At 44.9% G+C, this 23,201-nt stretch overlaps 1 protein-coding gene across 1 annotated transcript in view; it reads left to right on the top strand.

Annotated features, from left to right (window-relative positions):
* The window catches only part of nr5a2 (nuclear receptor subfamily 5, group A, member 2), a 70,044-nt gene that overhangs the window by 6,154 nt on the left and 40,689 nt on the right, over positions 1 to 23,201 (top strand). The window contains exons 3-4 of the mRNA XM_061077609.1: positions 1,655 to 1,796; positions 10,574 to 11,286. Coding sequence (XP_060933592.1) covers positions 1,655 to 1,796; positions 10,574 to 11,286 — 855 coding nt within the window. The remainder of the gene's footprint in view (positions 1 to 1,654; positions 1,797 to 10,573; positions 11,287 to 23,201) is intronic.

Here is a 23,201-nt window from a genome sequence, read left to right as displayed (position 1 = left end):
ACACACACACACACCCACACACTTACAGACAGGCCTCATCCTGGCACGCTTCTTTATGGGAGAATTAAATCCTAAAATACTGACATTACAAGCAGCTTGTTGGAAGGTCAGAGCCACCGTGCCCATGTAGACACGTCCAAAACATATTTGTGATGTGCAGGAATACAAGAAAAATAAATAGGACGAAAGCAAGTTGAGGTCAGAGGATTATTGTTGAATTCGGAGCCCACATCTGAGTGAATCAAGCAGGTGCAGGACGCAGGGATCAGAGGAGATACAGGGATCGTGCGGGTTCTGTTTTTCCGGCTCCTCTCCTGGACTCGGTGCTGACATGTTGTAAAAGCTGCTTCCTGGTTGTTGATTTTGCTTCGGGCGAAGCGTCGTCTTTTAGGACGGAATGCCAAGGTCGCTAACGTCCTAGTTCTACTCTGATAGTTTACCCAATTAACATGGACGTTACTTTGCGTGAATGTCTTGTATACTCTACAGCGTGGTTTCAGAGTTTATGTTAATTAGTGGCTTTTTCTTCTGGCAAAATGTCTGTGTTATTTGTAATGTCAACAGGAGCAACACACGCTCGCAGAAATCCCTCTCCACATAAAAAGGAGCCTTGACGAGTGTCTTTTCTGGGTTTGAACTGCAGGTCAAATCCGCTTTTCACCGAGACGCTGTCCGCCTCATCTCCACAAGTGATATTGTGTGTGTTTAAAAAAAAAAAGAGCAAGGTTTGATCCAGTTTGCTTCAGATATTTTTGAGCTGTATATTCTAGACGCTGTGTGCTAAGTGGAAAATGGAGAGAAAGTTCTCTGTGAAGGATGGATTTTCTAGCTCTAGAGGGGTCGATAATCCAAAACTGAGAGCATTTTTTTGGGGGCGACTAATAAGGCAGGGCAGATTGTCAATTAAATTTTGTGTTTGGTGAGGTATTGACAGCAGCACGTTCCCTTTTTTTTATACGTTTTAACTTTTTTTAAAGAGCAGGTTTAAAGATTCTCCTCCTCGGTTATGGATCTGGAATACGTTAATACCATCTTCCCTCCGTTTGATTTTTCACTGCTGCTGCCAATAATTAATTCCACGTTGCAGGTATGAATATCTGTAATCCCGGAACTGTGAATTATGGATATAATTTATTGGATTTTGTTGGACTCCTGTGCTCATATTTTTCAATAATTAAGTGTAGAGTTGAAAAGATGCTTTTCCCATAAGTTTTAGTCTTTTCATGAATAGAGGATCTTGAATAGGATTGTAAATTTGACAGGACTCAAATTAGATTATAAACCCTACAGCTGGTAAAAGAGGTAGGTAGAGAATATTTTTGGGGATATTTTTCAGAGCTGAAAAATATGTTACTATGGTACAATTTTAGGTTTATAAATAATCGCCTTATGTGACTTAAACAGTAAAGTGGCTGTTCCAATTACTATGTTTGTTTCAACTTAAAAACTGTGTATTCATGCTTGTGATCCCTGTGTGTGTCTGTGTGTGTGGGTGTGGGTGTGGGTGTCTGTGTGTGTGGGCCTGTGTGTGTGAGAGGGAGAAAGAGAGAGAGAGAGCCTGTCCCTCTCCATCTGTCTGGGAGTGTGAATGGGCCAATTACCATCGCATTGCAGGGGTCAAGCAGGTTGACGTCTTAATTGGTTCTCTCCGCAGGGCTTCTTCAAGCGCACCGTCCAGAACAACAAGCGCTACACATGTATAGAGAACCAGAGCTGCCAGATTGACAAGACCCAGAGGAAGCGCTGCCCGTACTGCCGCTTCCAGAAGTGCCTCACCGTTGGCATGAAGCTCGAAGGTACAGCAACATGTTTTCTGCTTTTCATCTCAGGTGTCTGGTTTATGGCAGCATGACTCGAGTTTTGCTGGTGTTGTTTTGCTTCTGTCATTAAGCGTTGGATTAAAAAGTTGTTGCCTAGAAGAGAAAGTGTATTAATGTGCAAACAACTAGTTAAGCAGGAGCTGGCCACAGGGATTTCAACATCTTGCTCAAGGGCTTTTGAACAGTACAGAAAGTTGTTCTGATTATTAAGTATTATATGAAATATTAAGTTCCATAAGACATTAGTATCAAGTAGTCTCTGCTTGAATTAAAGTAACAAAACTACAATAGAAAAATATTAAATTAGAAGTTTCTGTATCACTTAAGTAAAAGTAACAAATTATCGATGGACTTATAGTATTGAAATTAAAATGTAATGCAGAAATGTAAGAAATACACCAGTGTATATTATTTTTAGTATAATACTATTGCTGATGCTTTAATGTGCAAGTACATTAAACAAGTCATTTTTTTCTGTTGTAGGTTATAATGGTCAAGCAGATTGTTGCTATTTTATGAACTGTCTGGTAGTTTAATGTGTAAAGTAAGTAGTAATTACGGCGATATAATTATAATAGTGTAGTAAAAAGTAAAATATATGCATGCAGTACTTAGCTACATGCTATGAGTGGCCACGCAGCCTCCAGGCTCATTTCCCGTTTAAGCGTTTGAAAATTATATATTACTCTGGAAGACTATTTATCTTTTTACATTACACATATCGTACTGGGTTTCACAGTAAACACCAGTCACTCAAACACCTGAAACTCACAGGACACATCTGCAGGAGTGGAAAAGCAGATCCCGTCAGTGTTATTGCTTCATGGGTGCTGCATCATATAGACTTTATGTATATTCATATGTGTCTGTATTTGAAGATTTAATGCTGGCTTGCAATTACTGTATCTGAAAGTTGGAAAAGGAAAAAACTTATAAAGCTGCTTAAATTGGAGGTTGACTGCTTCTGGACTTCCACAGGCGTGTTTTAAAAAGTTCTGGTGAAATGGCAGCTCCAGTCTTTTTCCATTAATCCCCAATTGAACTCGGTTCATCATGCACATTAACTCTCTTAGGAAAATATTCTTCCGCGATCAATTTGCATGTGAGAAGTTTCCCTCTGCGTTGAGATACCCACCATTTAAAAAAAAAAAAAGGGAGCGAATACCTGCTTGGACAAAATGATTGCTTGTATGAGAGTAGATTATATTTATTTAAACGTTTAACAATGAACATCTCAGTAATTTCTCTTCTCCTGAATGTAAACCGTATGAAGAGAAACCTTTCATTTCAACCAGAGCGTTGAAATCCCGCATTGCTTATTAGTATTTGAGATGGGGTCAGGGGGAGTTGTGGGGGTATCTGGTAGCTGCTGTACACTTAAATTTGCCAGACAGAGTAATAGATAAAATATTAAACTTGGCAGAGGGGCGAGAATGGTAATGATGATACTTTTGGCCGGCAGCTTCGAGGACTCTTTGTTGAAGTTGAACGCGGCTCAGAAGCTTGTTTAAAACACGAGCTATCCAGTAGTGACAGGGTGGCAGAGCAAGAAATGCTCTTCAGTGTTCAAAGATAATATTTAAAATCAACTATTTTTCCACACATTAGTTGACAAGCTTTTACTCTGAAATCACATGAATAACGTGACCTGAAGGTCGTCTTTCAGTGACTATTTAAAAGCCAGAGTACTAGCTGCTGTTTTGACACCCAGGAGGTTAAGAGTAAAAAAATGCTGCAAATTCTGTATCTTTTGCAGCCTTTTAATAATATGTTATGATATTAATAAGCTTTTCTGTGATCAAATTCCTCACACATTTGTATTTTGAAACTAAATTAAAATTCCCTCGGCCCCTGAAATGCTCACATGTAATTGAGAAAACTTAATACGTTAAAGAAATCAGACCCTGAGAGGATGAGAGTGAAGCAAAGACAGCCAAACTGAAAACCCTTCCGGAGGCTTCTCCCTTTACCTGCCATGTGCCGTGTAATTAATTGCTGTTAATTGTGAATGGCCGCTGGGCAGAAAGTCCCGGCCTGTCATTTTCCAGCTGACACAGGCGGGCAGGGGATATGGGAGGTGGGGTGGTGGTGGGGGGGTTGTTTTGTTTTGCCGGTGGTAGCTTTGCAGCTCGGGGGCAAGTCGGGCCCTGCAGCGCTCTGTCAGGGGCCAGACGCTCCGGTGGGCGACTCCTGCCACGAGCAGTGAAGACCTCCCAGACAGAGAGCGTGTGACACCGCTCGCCACACGCACACCATACATACAGCACCCCCCCGTGGTAAACACATCCATGTATTCATGAGACGCCCAGAGAAGGTGTTCAGGAGGCCGCCGGGGGAAGAGGGAGAAGATGTTCGATCTGAAAAATCAAAAACTACACAAAAAAGTGTGTAGAATAGCTGTTAAAAGAGAGGATGGGAGATCCGGGGGGTCACAGGCTTTGTTATTGCAATCTTTTCATCTTTTCATTCCATTACGCAGCAGCTTGCAGCAACATGTGAACTCCGGCTATCGAGTGGAAACCAAATGTGGTTCAAAAAAATGTGGTGGAAAACTCTGGAGTTGACTCCAACTGTCATTTCTGTCAGTGTTTCTGTTTACCTTCGCCTCTCTGGTGTTGTTCCATGTCTTTCCTGTTTGTTGATGAGTTTGCCAACCAATGTGGAGTTTGATGTTTGCTGTGAGCGAGGCAGCGGCAAAGGAATCTGTGTGTGCATGGGAGTCTGTTTGTGTGTGTGTGTGTGTTGTTCGTGCACGCTGGCAACGCTTTCAAGTTGAGACGAGGTGAAAAGGTTGACGGGAACATATCAGAGTGACATAAACAGGAGTGTGACGTGTCCATCGCCTCAAACCCATCTCTCAGAGATGAGCTGTCTCATCTACAGCTGATAACCAAACACACCACAGTATTGTTAAACCTCAGCGGTGCCTTGACTTTGCAGCAGGCAGGATTAAAGCTTTATTTCATCCAGCACTGTTTGCCTCTGCCCCAGGATGAACTACTGACCCAGTGCATAACAATCATGATACTTGTTTTCCAAAGTAAAAGTCCTTCTTTCAGTGCATTGACATTGAAGAGCTTAGGTTTGTAGTTACAACCTAAAATATCTTTAACCACATGTCAATAGTCGCTAGTATTTGTCGATCCAATTTTATAAATTATATTATTACCATTCGCCAATGAGGTAATGTTTTCTGCCCTGTCCGTTAGCTGGTGTGTTGTTAAGCAAGATTACACACAAACAAAACCATCTGATTTACATAAAGGATATGACATGGGCAAGGGAAGAATCCATTAAATTACACTGTGGATTCAGGTCAGGGGGGGGATCCAGGATTATTTCCCCTTTACTTTCTTGAAAATTGCGTGATTTGGGGTTTTTCAACCTTTTTGTGAATTTCTAAAGAAATAACACAAATTTCGTGATGACAAAAATTAGACATTTCTATGGGAGTCTGAGCGTTTGCAATTTCGTACGGCCTGATTGAATTTAGACTTTTGGGCCTTGCTGTTTTTTATGTCTTTAAAATTTGTTTTTTATGTCGTTAGTTTAGTTGTTAATTCATCCTTTAGTTTGTTAATTCATCCTTCACACTCACAACTAATGATGACGGAGCACTGCAGCGACACACTGGTCTAACCATGCTCAGCACAAACGGCCACATGCCGTAGAGCTCCTGACTTGTTGGTATTCACTGTAGCATCTCAGCCAGTGTTGACTCATTGAGAAAAGTGGGGAGGAAAAAAAAAAACCCTCTTCCCATTTAGCTTCGACCCATTAGCGCGTTATTCTCTAAAGCTGATGAAGCATTCAGTGTCTGAACAGCTCCCACTGGTATGATTCTCCCTGTTATGCTTGCCAGAAGTTGCCCTGCATCATATGCTTCACTGAGCCGCCTAATGTTTCCTTCAACTGTGAATCATCTTAAAGACGGAGCTCAGCAGCAGCATGTGTGATCGTGGAATAGGCAGTTTCCACTGTACAGGGCGGTAAGAGGTACTTTAGATAGTTATGAAGAAGTCTCACATAAAAAACAGATACCGGATACCAGAATATACTGCAGAATTCAGACTGGAGATGCTGGGGGTTAAACCACCGACCTTCTTAGGTCAGTGGATCCGCTCTACCTCCTGAGTCACAGCCGCCCAACATCAACTCAGCTCAATTGACTAAAGTGGCCTCTGATCGGGTTGGTGGATTGTGATCTTGCTGGCTGCTGACCATAGACTATGATTGCAGCAGGACTGCTTGACATACCGTATTGAAGTTATCCTTCAAAATGTTTACCCTATCAATGCTGCTAAAAAACTTTAATCCTGATGATGTTTACCTACACTTGACATCTATTGCACTTCTGTCCGTCCTGGGAGAGGGATCCCTCACATGTGGCTCTCTCTGAGGTTTGTGAATAATTTTTACCCTGTCAACAGGGTTTTTTTCTTAGTTTTTCCTTACTCTTGCTGAGGGTTAAGGACAGAGGATGTCACACCATGTTAAAGCCCTAGGAGACAAATTGTGATTTGTGAATATGGGCTATACAAATAAAATTTGATTAATTGATTGAACTTGAAGACCAATCAGCCCTGTGTCTCACTTTAAACCAGACATGACAGTACATAGATTTAGAATTGACACTACTCTGCCTTTGATTTCTCTTTTTTCTTTAACTCTTTCTGGACTTTTCCCATATTTGACTGAACAGACTCACACAGGCTACAAATGTAAACCCACTACAGCGCAGTGACCTGAAATTAGCGCCACCACCCAAGTGTTTTCATAGTCCCCTCTGCCTCTCTCTCCCTCTGCCTCCGCTTCTTTTTATTTCCTCCCTGTCTCCAGCCCTCTCGCTCCTGATTTGTCTTCCATCAGCCTCCCAGTAACCTGGGCTGGAAGCCGGGGGAGCTGTCCCATTACTTATGCATAGGTATCATAGGTATTCATGTGTGTGCATGGGATAGGGCGCATCCGGAGCAGGGGCCGGGGCCCCGACATGACAAACAGGGTGTCAGCAAGACTCCGCGAGACCCATTAATATGCCGGCGGTCGACAGGGATCCTCACCTACGCACGCTTAATATTCCTGTATATTAAACAACCATAAATCAGAGGATATAAGCGCTGAGGGCTCTGAGTGTGTGCGTGTGTGTGTCTGATGTGTTTGAGTGTGTTGAGGGTTATGTGTAGGTGTATGCAGAGAAAGTGTGTGTGTGTGTAAACAGTACAGTGCGTGCGGTCTGTGTTTGAGATGGTGTGTGTGAGGCGGGTGTGTGCTCAAATATGTGTATTTTCGTGGATGTGCTTGTAGACGGTAAGTCAGGGAAATTCAGAGGATGGCAGCATCAGCCTTTTAGTCCCTCGGCCGGGATTCAGCCCCAAAGCCTCACTGTTCACCCACAATGTCTCCTCACTCACATCCTGTTCATACCTACAAAGTTCAAAAAAATAATATATAAACGGGAGAACAGGAAGTTTCTTGCATGGGACATTTTCACCGTATCTTAGATGTCTTCTCACGTCACGCTCTCACAATATTTTCAGCCGAACGACCTTTTTCAGATCAATACTTTAAAGCCATAAAGTGTGTGTGCAGCTTTGTTCATACCCGAGTTGTGGGTTTGTCACATCAGCTCAATCCCTGCAGCATCCAAACCATTAACATCTCTCCAGCTCACACAAACACACACACACACACACACACACACACACACACACACACACACACACACACACACACACACACACCACACACACACACACACACACACACACACACACACACACACACACACACACACACACACACACACACACACACACACACACACAGACACACACAAACCTTCTTCCTTAACACACTTGCTTACACTGTCCTCATCCCCTCCCCCTTCCATATTAATCTGTGTTACATGCATGCAAATCACCTTGTTTAATTACAGACAAAGAGTCTGTGCATGTGTGCGTGTGTGTGTGTGTGTGGTTGTGTGTGTAATGGTGGGGAGACCTGTACCACCCCCCCCCCCCCCCCCCCCCCTACTCCTACGCCAGGTCTGGATATTCATGATGTGATGTGGGTCCCTGGGTCCGAGGCAGGCGAGCGGGCGAGCAGGGCTTCATTTTGTTTTCCCAGCAGAGCTAACTATTAGTTTCTCAGCTCATTAATTACGCTGTTGTGCAGAAATCATTAATAGTTAAAGTTGCCCCACAATAATGTTTAATGGATTCATGTGACGGGGCTCCGGATTATTTTTTTTTTCTTTCTTGGATATGCTTTAAATTTTTTAACGGCCGTGATAATCCCTGAGCCCGGGTGATTGGGCACTGGAGTTGACCTCAAGCATGTTGGGAAGTGTGTGTGGCTGGGTGTGTGTGTGTGTGTGTGTGTGTGTGTGTGTGTGTGTGTGTGTGTGTGTGTGTGTGTGTGTCTACAGTGGCAGGAGTGTCTGGCCTGCCCACTTCCCTCCGTGCGGTGCCTTCCATGTTACCCAGTGTGTGTTTGCATGTGTGTGTGGTATGGGAGAGTCAGCGTGTGTGTGTGTGTGTGTGTGTGTGTGTGTGTGTGTGTGTGTGTGTGTGTGTGTGTGTGTGTGTGTGTGTGTGTGTGTGTGTGTGTGTGTGTGTTACTCCCCTCTTGGCTGCTCTCGCTCAGATCAGTGACAGACACTTTTGTGACGGAGGTCATTAAAATCACTCCCAAGGCAGCTCGGTGTGTTTTTTTTGTATGGGTGTCTGCCCCTCGTCGCCCCCCCACCACCACCACCACCACCGCCCTACCCCACTCCTGTGCCCCCCTACCCCACCCCCGCTTATACTCCCCTCACCTCCCTTTTTTCAATTTACATCCCTCTCCCGGCCCTTCATGGAGCTGGAGTGGACCCCGGCTGACTCACACGTTATCTGACGATCCACCGTGCACTCACAGGGAAAATGTATATATTTGCATGTATAGTTAAACATGTGGGTTTATTTCTTTTCTTTTTTTTACCCAAGACTCTGCTGAATACAATAAAAAATAAGGAACATGCTGCAGTATTGGTATAAGTGAGCGCTTCATTCTGTTGCTATGTCTCCCAGACGTCCGTTAGCTCGTGGCACGCTGCGCTCGGTGAGTAAGAGGTAATTAAGTATGAATAATTAACACCAGCGCCCCCCCGACTGGGAGACGGCAGAGCGGCTTCCCCATGGCAGCAGTCGGCCAGATCACACATGGGCCCTTGTAGCAGTCCTCTGTGTTCATTAGAAATACCCACGGCACGTACTCGTTGTGATCCTCACCACGGGATCCTGCACCGGGTGGGGGGGGGGGGCAGGGGGCATCGTGGGTATGTCGGGCTCATCACGAGGAAGAAAAAAAAAAAAGACGCCCAATTTGCTTATTGTCAGCCTCTTCAGCCCGTGGGGGTTTTTTTTACGGAGAAAAAAGGTTTCTGCTAATGGACAGTGACATTTGAAGCTTTTAGATATTGCGTAATCAGACAGCATAATAAAACGTGTGTTTTGGAAAGAGAGAGATTGAATCTTCTTTGAGTCTCCAGCATTATCTGAGCGTTTGAGGTATGTATTTCCCTGAGTGGGAGACGGAGATAGCCAGCTGTACAGCCGTCGTTCAGCAGCAGCGGTTCAGAGAAGTTTGTGTTTCGGGTCAATGAGTAACGCAGCTATCTGTTAGACCTGTGCGCTTCGAGAGTCAACATGTGAATGTCAAGTGTAATCACCACAGGAACACCTTTGCCCTACATGCGAGTTACAAACGAGGAGTTTGCCCTCGTAAAACATGGATATAAATACAAGAGAATATCTTTCATTCTCGCTGAAATATTGTTATAGTTGTTTTTTAGGATTTTGTTCGACCCAAATCAGTCACCAGAATAGTTGTATCTGAGATAGAGATATTTGTTATAAGGTTTCATGCAAGTGCAGACGTCAGGAATGAGAATGCCTGAGTCAATATTCAAAGTTGGAAACTTTCCATGGGAATTAACGGGAATATACGGGAATAAACGGGAATATACGGGAATTAACGGGAATAAACTGGAAATGTTGTGGGTAATTTATACTAACTGTATTGACCTTGTCTTTGCACAGTATTTGCAAATGTACACAGCCTTTCCTTCTACATTGGATGGGGTGAAATGTCTCCACACATGAGATAGTGCATGTGGCATTGTTCTGTAGAATAAGATGAGAAAAAAGTTTGTAAAAAAACACTAATGCAATGCCAGAGATATAAATAGTTAGCCAAACAATTGGAATCGTCATACTTTTACAATTGATGGATAAATCAATGGAAATAGGCTAGATGAACAGATGAACAATCCTCAATCAGAATGCTAATATGTTTTCCCCAGTAATGTCATCGAAACTTACCTGACTAGTCCTGCACACTACAGCGATCTCAATAGCCCTGCTGTAGTGTGAAGGATGCTGGGAGTTATCTGTGCATGTGATGGAAGAATGCACAGTGGAGGGTTGAAATTCAACGTGAAGCGTGTGCTGCATTCCATACATCTTTAAAATAGAGTTTTGAATGATGTTTTTATTGCTCAGCGTTTAATTGGCATGTTTTGTTTTTTTCAAAATTCCCAAAATTCCAGCGCTAAACTTCCCATGGAAAGTTTCCGGAAATTTACCAGAAACTTTCCACCCCTTTGCAACCCTATGCCTGACACACAGAATTAAACACTGCATCCTATCTCTAATTCTGTCCCTTCTTGTCTCCTTTCCACCTCTCTTCCTCTCCTCCTGTCTTCCTGTCAGCTGTGCGAGCGGATCGCATGCGCGGCGGGCGCAACAAGTTCGGCCCGATGTACAAACGCGACCGAGCTCTCAAGCAGCAGAAGAAGGCTCTGATCCGAGCCAACGGCCTGAAGATCGAGGCCATGACCCAGGTGATGCAGGCGGTGCCCACTGACCTCACCATCTCCTCGGCCATACAGAACATCCACTCAGCCGCCTCCAAGGGCCTGCCGCTGAGCCACCACACCGGCCACCACACCGGCCACCACCACCACCACCACCACCACCATCACGCCACGGCCCTGCCCCCCACAGACTACGACCGCAGCCCGTTTGTCACCTCGCCGGTCAGCATGGCCATGCCGCCGCACGCCGGCAGCCTACAGGGCTACCAGGCGGCCTACGGACACTTCCAGGGCACGCGCACCATCAAGTCAGAGTACCCCGACCCGTACACCAGCTCGCCGGAGTCCATCATGGGCTACGCCTACGTCGACGCCTACCAGTCGGGCTCGCCACCCAGCTTCCCCCACCTGATCGTAGAGCTGTTAAAGTGCGAGCCGGACGAGCCACAGGTTCAGGCCAAGATCCTGGCGTACCTGCAGCAGGAGCAGGCCAGCCGCGGCAAGCACGAGAAGCTCAACACCTTCGGCTTAATGTGCAAGATGGCCGACCAGACGCTGTTCTCCATCGTGGAGTGGGCCCGCAGCAGCATCTTCTTCCGTGAACTCAAGGTAGGTGATCATGGGGCTTTTGCTTCAATGTGAGTGAATGTAAAGATACTTTCTTGCTCCCGTTGTCCGGTCGCTTACAGGATCAAACCACTATTAAGCTTTGATTCGAGGTGCAGAAACTCTTTAGGCTCTTAACAAATGATTTTCCCCTTTTTCCTAATCATTCAGCACCTTGTCTTGTATAATTGACGGCAATTTGTGAAGGAACATTATTTGTTCAAATCCTTCATCTCCAACAGACCTTTAATCTTCCATTTTTTATGGCCCGGCTCAACATTAAGTGTGTTTGCAGGATTGTAGCGGGGGGGTAAGAGGGGGTCTGCTTGTAGCTTCCACTGCCACACGCTGTCCGTCCAACTGCCTGATCAAAATCCAGCAGTCTGATATAGTTCCGGTTGTGAAATCTCATGCTGACAGAGTCTGAGGGTTTTATGCCCGGTTTCACACACTTATTACAATAAATCATCTATATTTGAGTTTCAATGTAAGTAAGATTGTTTTGAACCTTTAGCTTTATGGGATAAAGCATATTTACTGGTTAAGTATATGTAATCTGCCACAGTAACATTTGAGCCAGTCCGAAGCCGTTTCCTCTTTGACTAGTTATCATGATCAATCCCGACCGACCAATAGACACCGTCCACCAATGCTTCACTGTAAAAAATGCCACAATTCACTCTCATTCATCGCGAAGCCCGAGCTCCTGTGTGTGTTTGTGCACTTGCAGCTTTATTCGCTCTGAATAGAGATTAATTTTTCCGAGCGACATGAAAGCCGCGTGATTAGCCGGCGCTTCACCTGTTTTTTCTTCCTCTTCCTTTTGTCTGATTGTGTCACTCTGCGTCGCCAAAGGCTCGGCTGCATATTCATGGGACCGCCGCCCGCCCGTCCCAAAACTCCCTCCCAAATATTTAATACTATTTTGTTTTTTGAAGGGGGGGGGGATTATAAATGAAATAAACGCAAAATTGAAATCTGTGCCAATTACAACGGAGCCAAGAGTCCTTGAAATACACATGTTGACATTTAGCAGGCGCTGTGTCTCTGCTATTGACATTTTCGAGAACTGTATTTGCATTCAGGGATAGCACACACACACACACACTGACGCACACTGACACACACACACTCGTCGAAGGGTGTGGCCACGTTGAATAATTGCATTCGCTGTGCCCATTAACTTTGAATGATCATTTTCACCGCACTGCCAGGCCTCTCCATTCCTCACACCCTCGTCCTAATTCAATTATCTCGGCCACTTGTGTTTGCCCGCTCCCTGATTTGCTGCTGAGTGAAGCTCCATTATGTTTCCCTAATGACGGCCCCATATTAGTTGAGCTTAATGGCAGTCGAGCCGCGTGCCTGTTACAAAGGTAGAAACCGACCGGGGCTCAGCGCAGGAGAAACCTTCTTCCTGCTCAACCAATCCGCTCAATCAATCCCAGAAACATCACGTCACACAGCCCCTCTGGTTCGGCTGAGGGAGATAATTGTACTCCCCTGGCTTTCTCTGTTTTTTAAAGAGCCATCTTAGGCACAAGTGGGACTTAAAAAATAATGTCCTAGCTGTGGCTTTGACACGTTTTTCCCACACTACAGACACACAGCTCTCTCCTCCTCGAGTGTTTCTCATTAGCGACGACTGGGACGACTGCTGAGCAAAGCTAACGTGTCGGTAACGGCGAGAATAAAGGAAAACCAAACTGATCGGCCCCCCCAGTTCAATTAAAAGACAAATCCATCCGACCTCTGACCTCCCCTCTAAATGGAGAGCTGAGAGTTGGAGGCCGAGTCTGGGACCAGAAAGACAGGAAGCCGGGTAGAATTAAAAGTTTGTCACAGGAGTAGTGCGGCGTTGGAGGAAGCTATAAATACAATTGCATCACACACACACGCACACACAAACACACACAAACACACACACACACACACACACACACACACATTAAGACACAGCCCCTCTCTCCCTATTATTAGCTCCGTAGGAACAAAAGAATGTCTCTGGTAATAGAGCCAAGCTGGTGGAGTGTGTGTGTGTGTGCAGGCGTCTGCCAAAAAAAGTGTTTAAAGATTTAGTTTCCATAAGTTGGCTTCGGTCACGGGACTCATAAATATTGAGCCATTAGGGGGAACCTTCTAAAGAGCGCTCCCCATTCTTCTCCGATGCGGCACGCTGCTCCCCCCCCCCCCCTCTTCCTTCTCTCTTTCTGGGAATGGGCCATGACGTGAGGGACGTTTATTTCTAACACCTTGGATCCGAGAAGTTGAGACGGGCTCTTCCCGCCAGCGCACTTCGGGTTTTGATTGGTTTAACACGTCGGCAATTAGACACAGGCAGATCTGGTGCACTGGTTTTGGAATCAGTGGAGGAAAAGAGTTAAAACCGTGGTGCTGTGAGGGAACGGTTTGGCAGAGTGGAGGGCTCCATCACCTGTGGTGGTTTCATAAAATATGAAGTGAGATGAAGACAGGTGCATGTGTGTGTGTGTTCCTGTGTGTGTGTGTGTGTGTGTGTGTGTTGGCTTTAGTGTGTTTGGTATGGTTACACTTGCACCTGCACACACTTGCACATAAGCACTGTTTTTTTTTTCTTCTTTAAATCGCTCGTGCTCAGTTCCTATTTTTTTCTAACGTATTCCAGCTGTTGAAGATCTCGGTCCCATTTTCTTTAAATCGAAAGATTTTTTTGTTAATGTGGAAAAAAGTTAAATTGGCATTGGTTGAACTTTCTCTGTTTCTTTCTCTATTTATGAAATATTGCTTTTGGGATTGGGAAAATTCACAATCACAGACATTATTGCTGAAAAGGCATTTATTTGCAGATAACTCTTTTTAATCTGATTTGATCAAATGACAATGTAGAGATGTGTATTCTTCAGTATGTGTTTTGAATATGCTGCGAAGAGTATTTTATACTTTGCATAATGTCAATGAATGTCCATTTGTGTCAGTTTATCAGTTTATGAGCATTTGTAAGTTTTTATGGTGTTGTGTGGTGTTGTGTAGTAGTGAGTGCTTAGGCAGGAAAACACATGCGTTTGTTTCTCTCTCTGACATTTGCTTGAACAGAGCTGGTGGGCGGCCCCTCCCCTCCCCTTTCCTCCCCTGTCCTGCCATGACCCCCTCTGACCGTCCTGGTGCCAAACACCAACCACACAGCTTTGTTAGCGTTAAAATGACAAATTCACTACTGACACACAAAAGCTACTGGTAATATTTGGACTTGAATTCAGATGTAGTTTCTAAACCAGAATTCGATGCAGCCTAGTGGATGCAGTGTTTCACAGGGGGGAGGTTTGTTTAAAAAGAACAGAGAGGGGACACACACAAATTAAATCAATGCAGTGAATCCTATAAATGAATTCCGTTAAATAGTTTCTGTACTGCACATGTCCGATTGTGTGGAGTGAGAGTTTATGAGGCCGTTGATAGCAACACAGGAGAATGAGCGACTGGTCTCATGCTGTGTTTGTGAAAACAAGCCTCTTGAAAACATAGCTCCTTAAGTCTAATGTTCCTGTTTGGGATGTGGCTCGACTTTGTTTTTGTGTACATGCCCGTGCATGTGTGTGTGTGTGTGCGTGTGTGTGTGTGACTCATACTGTCGCTGGTCCAGTGCGACCCTCTCTTCCATTGTTTGAGTGCTGGGATGGCTGGCCTGACTCCCAACACAAACACAATGGGAAGGAGACTTCAGTGGAGAGCGATCGCGACTATCGATGATTCATGTGTTTATGTCTCACCTTCCCAACCCCCCCCCCTTTCCACACCCTTTAATAAAAAGGATGTGTGTCTGGTGTTTGGACAGCGTGCACGTCTCTGAGCCCTGTCAACACACAACACACAACACACACAGGTGAATGAAGCCACAGGAAACACAGAGCAGTGGCTCTAAGCATCCAGGTGAATGAGCACACGTGTTTGAATGATTTCATTTAACTTTCCCTCATTCATGTGAAGACAAGTTTCAGTTTATTTCAAAAGGCTTTTGGAAACATATGCAAACTTTTATTTCCAGCAGGACAAGCGGCGTGTAAAGTGTATCACACGGGCTTTGTGATCATCCCAACGAGTTAACCTCAGCTGGAGAGAGAAGATAATTGAATTCTCTGTGACGCTCGAAGGCTACAGCAGCTTTTATGGTCGAGTTTTTCTTGCGTGTTGCACAAAGGAGGAGTTGATGTTGTGAATCTGTTCTCACACAATCAGTAGGGTTAGGGTTAGGGTTAGGGGTTAGGGTTAGGGTTAGGGTTAGGGTTAGGGTTAGGGTTAGGGTTAGGGTTAGGGTTAGGGTTAGGGTTAGGGTTAGGGTTAGGGTTAGGGTTTAGGGTTAGTGTTAGGGTTTAGGGTTAGGGTCAGGGTTAAAGTCATTTGGCTTTAGGGTTAGGGTTTAGGGCTAGGGTTTAGGGTTAGGGTTTAGGGTTAGGGTTAGGATTAGGGATAGTGTTAGGGTTAGGTTTAGGGTTAGGGTTAGGGTTAGGGTTTAGGGTTAGTGTTAGGGTTTAGGGTTAGGGTTAGGGTTTAGGGTTAGGGTCAGGGTTAAAGTAATTTGGCTTTAGGGTTAGGGTTACACACACACAATCAATTAAAGTAAGTTGGCTTTTCCCAAATTACTTTAACTTTATTTAAATTCTATCCATGCAAACTACAAAATTCTATCCCCTTTTGGAGAAAATAGCAGTGGAAGCATACTTATTTTATATTAAACAATATCATATATTATACTTCTTGGATAAATGCTCTTTACTTTTGGCTGTATGCCCTTTAAATAACATTACCCCTTTTTCACCTATATCAGGACTTCACATTGATATTTACAGCATTTACCACAATACTTTTCAACAATATTGGGGAATATTAGGATGCATTTTATTGTTCAGTACCTGAAACAGTGATATGATATAAAGGAATAGTGGCAGCGAAAGATAGAAGCTGCTAATAATCTTAAAGACAATATCACAGCTGACTCCTGTTACCTCCTGAAGCTGACGTCCATTTTTCATCTTTTCCAATCTATCTTCAGTAAAAAGCTGTGTAACTTTATACATATATTCAGATTGATATTTACAGCATTTACCACAATACTTTTCAACAATATGAGGGAATATTAGGATGCATTGTGTTGTTCTGTAACTAGAACAGTGTTATAATATGTAGCAATAGCCGCAGCTTCTAAAAATCTCAAAGGCTCCAAATCAGAACATTTCAAAGAGCAGTTATGAAGGTGAAGCAGTTTTCATTCAGAGATTTCCAATGTTAACGGCTGTAAGATCACAAATGACTCTTGTTACCTCGTGAAGCTGACGTCCATTTCTCATCTTTCCCAATCTATCTCCAGTAAAAAGCTGTGTAACTTTATACATATATTTAGTCTGTCCAGCTGATAAAAGTGGAGCAGGGAGAAAAATACCTGTGACGTTTTGAAATGTGGCTTCGCTGTTTATTCTAGTCGACTAGGGACAGTCTCTCTTTTTCCCTTTTTTTTTGGAGGAGGGGGGGTCCGTGCAGGTTTTTTCTGCTTCTCTCTCTCTTTTCTTCTTCTTTTTTTTCCGGTTTTGTCTCTCTGCATGTAGCGGGAATGGCAAAAGCAGAACCGAGGGCCATTAAGTTGAGGAGGAACTGTATTAGAAGTCTTGTTCCCTGGGAAAGCTCCCAGCTGAGATGGGACGGCCATATTGGATAAACAGATGGCAAGAGGAAAGGAAAGGGAAGGACAGGCCAGGAGAGGAGAGGAGACGAGGAGAGGAGAGGAGAGGAGAGGAGAGGAGAGGAGAGGAGAGGTGAAACAAAGAGGGGAGAGGAGACGAGGAGAGGAGAGGTCAAAACATAGCTTTGCTTCTGCTTTCTTATCGAATAAAGGAAAATAAAACATTAAAATTTAACGATTTTCCGATATCCTCCATGATTCAAATTTCAAAAACATTCATTCGAACGAATTCCAAAATTCCGAAACCAATCCATTCAGTTTGCAGGCGTGTTTCTCTTTGTGTCAAACGCTCAGACCTCAACTCCAAGTCTGGCAAAAATTCCACAGAAATCTGCTCCAGCCTCTAAAATATGAAAGGAGCATTTTAAGCAGCAGAATTATTTACTCGGCCGACTGTTTGCCGCCGGTTGACTCGACTCCTCTAAGCGTCGGCACGTCAGTCAATCACACGTGTGACAGATCCCACAGGAGGGGTGGGGGGGGGCGGCTGATGTTCACATCTCACACCTGAATATTCTCCACTTATAGATTTACCTGAGTGAATAATGTAAGGTCCTCCGATGCACCCCCACCTCCCCTCCATCTACATCCATAAATATTACATGAATTTTCTTTGGTGAAATTATCCCTACACCACCCCCTCGCCCAGTTCAGACTAGAGGGTCTCCTTCTACAGTCTTAGTTATCCTCCTTCTGTACAGACACATTCACACACACTCACACGCACACACACACACACACACACCTTCTCTGCCATGACCTATACAGGAGCAGTTTAATTTTCAAGGTGCATGTAATCTGTGTGTGTGTGTGTGTGTGTGTGTGTGTGTGTGTGTGTGTGTGTGTGTGTGTGTGTGTGTGTGTGTGTGTGTGTGCCCTGCTCTGACCGGGGTTTGCACCCGTTCTTTTTTCCTTTCTCACACCTCATAACTAAGTGGAAATTAATAAGCCGTTTTAGGTGAGATCTGTGATCCCTGGGAAGTGGTATATCTATCTACACACACACACGCACACACACACACACACGCTGTTTCCGAGCCTGAGGGTGCAATGTCTGTCTTGTCACAGAGGTCAATGGGCACCCCCCCCCCCCCAGCACAACACAACAACCCCCCCCATCCTGACAAACTGCACTGCAGGCGTGATGGGGGGGTTGGCGGCCGCACGCAGTTGGCAAAGATTTGTAACTGTGTCCCTGCAGTCCATTGCATTTGAATTATTCTGCAGGCTGGGGTGCACCTCCCAACACACACACACACACACACACACACACACACACACACACACAAACACTTTGCCGTCCTTGTATTACATTAGCTGAGACGGAAAAAGGTGCAGAGAAGGATGCACGGAGATGGAGGGATGTAGAGATGGAGACAGGGAGTTTAAAGGGAGAAAGAGAGGGAGAGATAAAGGCTGTGACACGAGATTGAAAATGATTTGAAGTGAGAGAAGACACCGAGAGCACGAGAGAACAGGGAAGACAAACAAAAAGGGATGGAGTCCGTGCGGGAGAGAGATATCCCAACAGAGAGGAAAAGAGAAAAGAAAAAAAGTTGACTTTGGGAGATAAAGAGGGATAGAAGGAGACACGGACGGAGAGAGAGAGAGAGAGAGAGCGAGGGAGAGAGAGACAGAGAGAGAGAGAGAGAGAGAGAGAGAGAGAGAGAGAGAGAGAGAGAGAGAGAGAGAGAGAGAGAGAGAGGGGAGGAAATAATGAAGGGCAGCCAGAGAAGGACAGAAAGAGGGAAATGAGGTAGAGAGGAAGGTGGGGGGGGGTTAATGGGAAGACGAACAAGGGCAAGAGGAGGAGTGGAGGGGCACGGTGAAGGACAACAGGGGAGGGGGGGCTGCTGGGGGGGTGGGGGGGGGGGAACAGGTGGAAGGTTAATGGTCCTGGAGCGGATCCACCAGACGCTCTGGGGCTGATCTATGGGCGAGAGGCTTCCAGAGATATATTATTTCATTTGAGGAGCAGCACCATTCGGGCCGACACCCCCCCCCAGCAGCCCCCCCACCCACCACCACCTCCACCCGGCCCACCCTCACCCCTGCTTCCACCAACGCCCCCCCCCCCCACAGCCCAGCATTTGTCCGGTGATAGATGACAAGCCCCCCCACCTCCCACCACCACCGCCCCAATACACACATGCAAGAAAACACAGTGTTTTGCCATTAATACACACACACACACACACACACACACACACACACACACACACATACACACACACACACTCACACACACAAACATACACACAAACACGCACGCACACACGCACACACATACACACACACACACTCACACACACACACACACACTCACACACACACACACACACACACACACACACTCACACTCACACACACACACACACACACACACACACACACACACACACACACACTCCAGTACAATTTTTTGTAGTTCTACAGAGGAGAGCTAAATTAACAAGTTTATCTGTCCTTCTTTCTTTCTGTCTCTATCTCTCTCTCTCTCTCTCTTTCTCCCTCTCTCTCTCTCGCTCTCTCTCTCTCTCTCTGCCCGGCTCCTTCCCTCCCTCACCCGTCCTCACCCTTCCTCACCCCTCCCCTCTGCTGTCAGCCCCCCCCCCCCCCCCCCCGGCTGCAGGCAGGTTCTTACGGCCGCCTGTGTGTTTTTTTAAGTTGCTATTTTAGTGGTAACAATATCTGTTTGATCAGCAGCACTGTGGGTGAGAGCAGAAGTTCAGGGAGGTGTGTGTGTGTGTGTGTGTGTGTGTGGGGGGGGGGTGTAGGAGAGAGAGTGGTAGGGGCTTCACAAAGGCCTCTTTTCATTCATAAATTATGGATCGTCGTGCGATACATCTTTTTCATAAATACTGTAAAAAGAGCCTACTGCATTTTTTGAGGTAGAACAGTAGAACAAGAGTGTAAATCAGACTTTAAGGACGCAGCTGCGTGTCGTCCTGGATGTGTTCCCTCTTCTGATATGTCCCCTCTAGTGCCACAAAGAAAATGAGAAAAAAAAACAGATTGAGCATCATGACAAGACAGCACACATGTGTTTAAAGTTTCTCCGTACAGGTATTTAAATCACCCAAATCGTTTTTCCAATGCAGTTTCCAATAGAATCTGCCGTTCTGTGCCTGTTTGACAGCAGCGACCACTGATCCAACAGGAAAAAAAATCAAATTTTCCTCTCCTCTGTCCTCCTAACGGTTGTAGACAAGGCTTTAAGATACGGCCTCTCTAAACACTGGAGTGGTCCCGTAGGTCCGACCCCGGGGGACCGCAGGAGGCCGGAAGGAAGAACAGGAAACTTGTTAAAAGAGAAGATTTAAGGTCGCCCATCCCAGAGGAGCAGCAGCCATGAGGAGACGGAGGGGGGGGGGGGCTGGGAGGTTTTTCAGCAAAGCGCAAAGTCTGCTCATCCACTTGTTGCTTTGATGAGGGATGAAAGGGCTGTCATGAGGTCCAGGTTTACAGAGCTCCGGGCCATGATGGACTCAACTGTCCTCAGCAACATTTCCTTCTTCCTGAACTTCCTCCTTCCTCCTCGCAAAAGTAAAGTTCACTTTCTTACAGCTCCGTACAGTTTCCTTTCATTTAACTGGAATCTTCACTCAAGGGGGGGGACTGCACTTGTTTATGGACAATAACAAGAAATGCAGGTGTTGTTGCGGCGACTGTGATGTATGGATCAAATGTCTGCACCCATAGATTTATATATAAAGGCTAGATGTCTCGTCTGCGTTGCTGGCCAACGGAGCCGGACGTCCGCACATGGCGGTCAATCAGAGATGTAGTTATGACACTGCATACTTATAAATAATTATGTTATTTTCTAAAAAAAATGAATAATTTATGCAGTGTCATAACTACATCTCTAACGTTTATAACAAACCAAACCGTTTAAAAATCGGTTGAAAATTGAGCAAGTTATGGTTATTTACCACTACCAACACAATGTTATGGGTGAGCGAGCTGCCCCCTAGCAAGATGGCCGCCATGTGCGGACATCCGGCTCCGTCGAACGAGACATCTAGTCTTTAAATATAAATCTATGTCTGCATCCACTTCCTGAACCTATGGAAGAAGAGACACTTTTTTCAAACTTCTGTCTCTCCCTTGCCCCATTCCACCCTCCTCTTCAGACTTCCGCTGATGAAGAAGCAAAGAAAAGCAAAGATTGCCTCCACCTCCTCTATATATATTTTTTTCATTTCCCAGCAAGTTAACACGGCCTGATTCACATTTGTGAGCACTTTGGGCATTCGTCGGGGGGGAAAGAGCTGCTTAAGTCTTGTTTGAGGACGATCAGGGTAAAAGCCTTTTTTATTGGCAGGTCATGCTGCTTGTTAAGACGCTGACGCAGGTGACTAGGTGCCGCCGTTAGCCCCCGGTGGCCCAGCGGGAACGCAGTTGTTGTTTCCCAAGTTGGCACCAGTCAATCAAATCAGCCGGGAGAGAGAGAGAGAGAGAGACAGATTGAAAAGCGAGAGAGGAAGAAGTGGGAACGGGAGACAAAGAAAATGGGTAAACAAAGTGGAGATGGGGACTTGATTGAGTCGGCCGGGGCTGCTAACAAATCAACTCAACAGAATGCGGCGCACTCACACACTCCGGGCCAAGTGCAAAGAAACTTTTCCTCTCCCCTCGCCCCCCCCTCTCCCTGCCGTGCTTATAGTTATGAACCGTGTTAAAACCACAGTTCCTTCCCAAAGTGCCTCAGCAGCAGTGTTAATTTTGGCAGCTATTTTTGATTTAGTCTTAGTCTTAGTCTCGTCTTTAGACGATAATGCATATTAGTTTTAGTCACATTTAGTCATTTTTATCCTTCTTTTTTTTTTAAACATATATTTATTGGTTTTATATAGTTTTATACATTTACATCAATTTACATACATACAAGAACCTTCCCTAACCTGAACATATGGCAGCATAAATGAAAATAAATGGAAATAAATATTTTTATCCTTTTTAGTTTTAGTCTAGTTTTAGTAAACGAAAACTAATTACATTTTAGTCTAGTTTTAGTCACATTTAAAAGCCACATTAAACTCCTTATCTTCCCTTCTCAGGCCCAGGGACCCCTTGTGTTGTGTCTACAACTGCATACTAGCTTGCAGTACTTAGGTTGTCCATTAGATATCCCTCCTATAGGTCTATAGCAGGGGTCGGCAACCTTTACTATCAAAAGAGCCATTTTGCCCCCTCTTCCCCCAAATAAAATTTGGCATAAAGATCCGTTTTCGTTACGTCTTCGTCTCGTCTTAGGTCGTTTCGTACTTTTCGTCATAGTTTTCGTCATCAAAATTAACACTGCTCAGCAGAAGAGGACAAATTAGAGGTATTGTTATCTGCGGGTATATTTGGTTGACGGTGGAAATATGTTGTCAGACGACGGTTAAATATACAGACAAGTGGCAGCATTTTGCCTCTAAATAGCTCCCGGCTCTAGGGTTTCCTGGAGGTCAGAGGGGCCGAGGTGTGGCCGCTGCAGCCTTACGCCAACCTTCAACCTCTAAACTAAACTCACCACACTTGAGTATGCAAACCTGTCAGCTAATCCATCTTCCTCTTCTCTGCGCCCGGCGTATGCATTTCATCTTCTGTCGAGGAGATAGTTTGGAAAGTATCAGAGCACAAAGAGGTGAGGAAGAGACATACAGTTGAAATTAGAAACCAAACATGTATTCATATCCTGGGCACAGTGAAACATTGTAGTATTTTTTGCTAGGATAGCAGATATTTTATAACATTCCATATTACCCAAGTTGAATACTATAATTGAAATATGACAATGGATATGTCCATAATATAAGTTGCACGGCTTGGACAAAGATGATTTTGCAAACCAGCTCCTTGCTAAGTGGAGTTTACTATTTACAAGAAGTAAAAGTCATTACTGACCCCATTAAATATTGAAAAATTTAAAAAAAGCAATCAGTTATATTGTGCCATTTATCTTATGAAAATATATCCCCCATCATTCTTGAAATAAAATCTCCAAACGAAAAAATATTGAGAGCCATTAAGTCTTTCTTGTTACTGAACGACAAAACTTCCTCAGCCAAAGGTCCTTCTCCCTAAACAGCGTTCTGACACACAACCCTTCAAACGGCTCCTCACACACACACAAAGTGCCCCCCCCCCCCAGGCTTCTTATGTTCTGATGTTGCGTGGCCTCAATTATCCGTGTGTAACCCAGCCTGCCTGTAGAGGC

This window comes from Limanda limanda, chromosome 9 (assembly GCF_963576545.1).
Source record: "Limanda limanda chromosome 9, fLimLim1.1, whole genome shotgun sequence".
NCBI classification, from domain to species: Eukaryota; Metazoa; Chordata; class Actinopteri; order Pleuronectiformes; family Pleuronectidae; genus Limanda; species Limanda limanda.
Note: the sequence above shows the minus strand (reverse complement) of the source record. Positions and strands in the feature narration are given on the sequence as shown.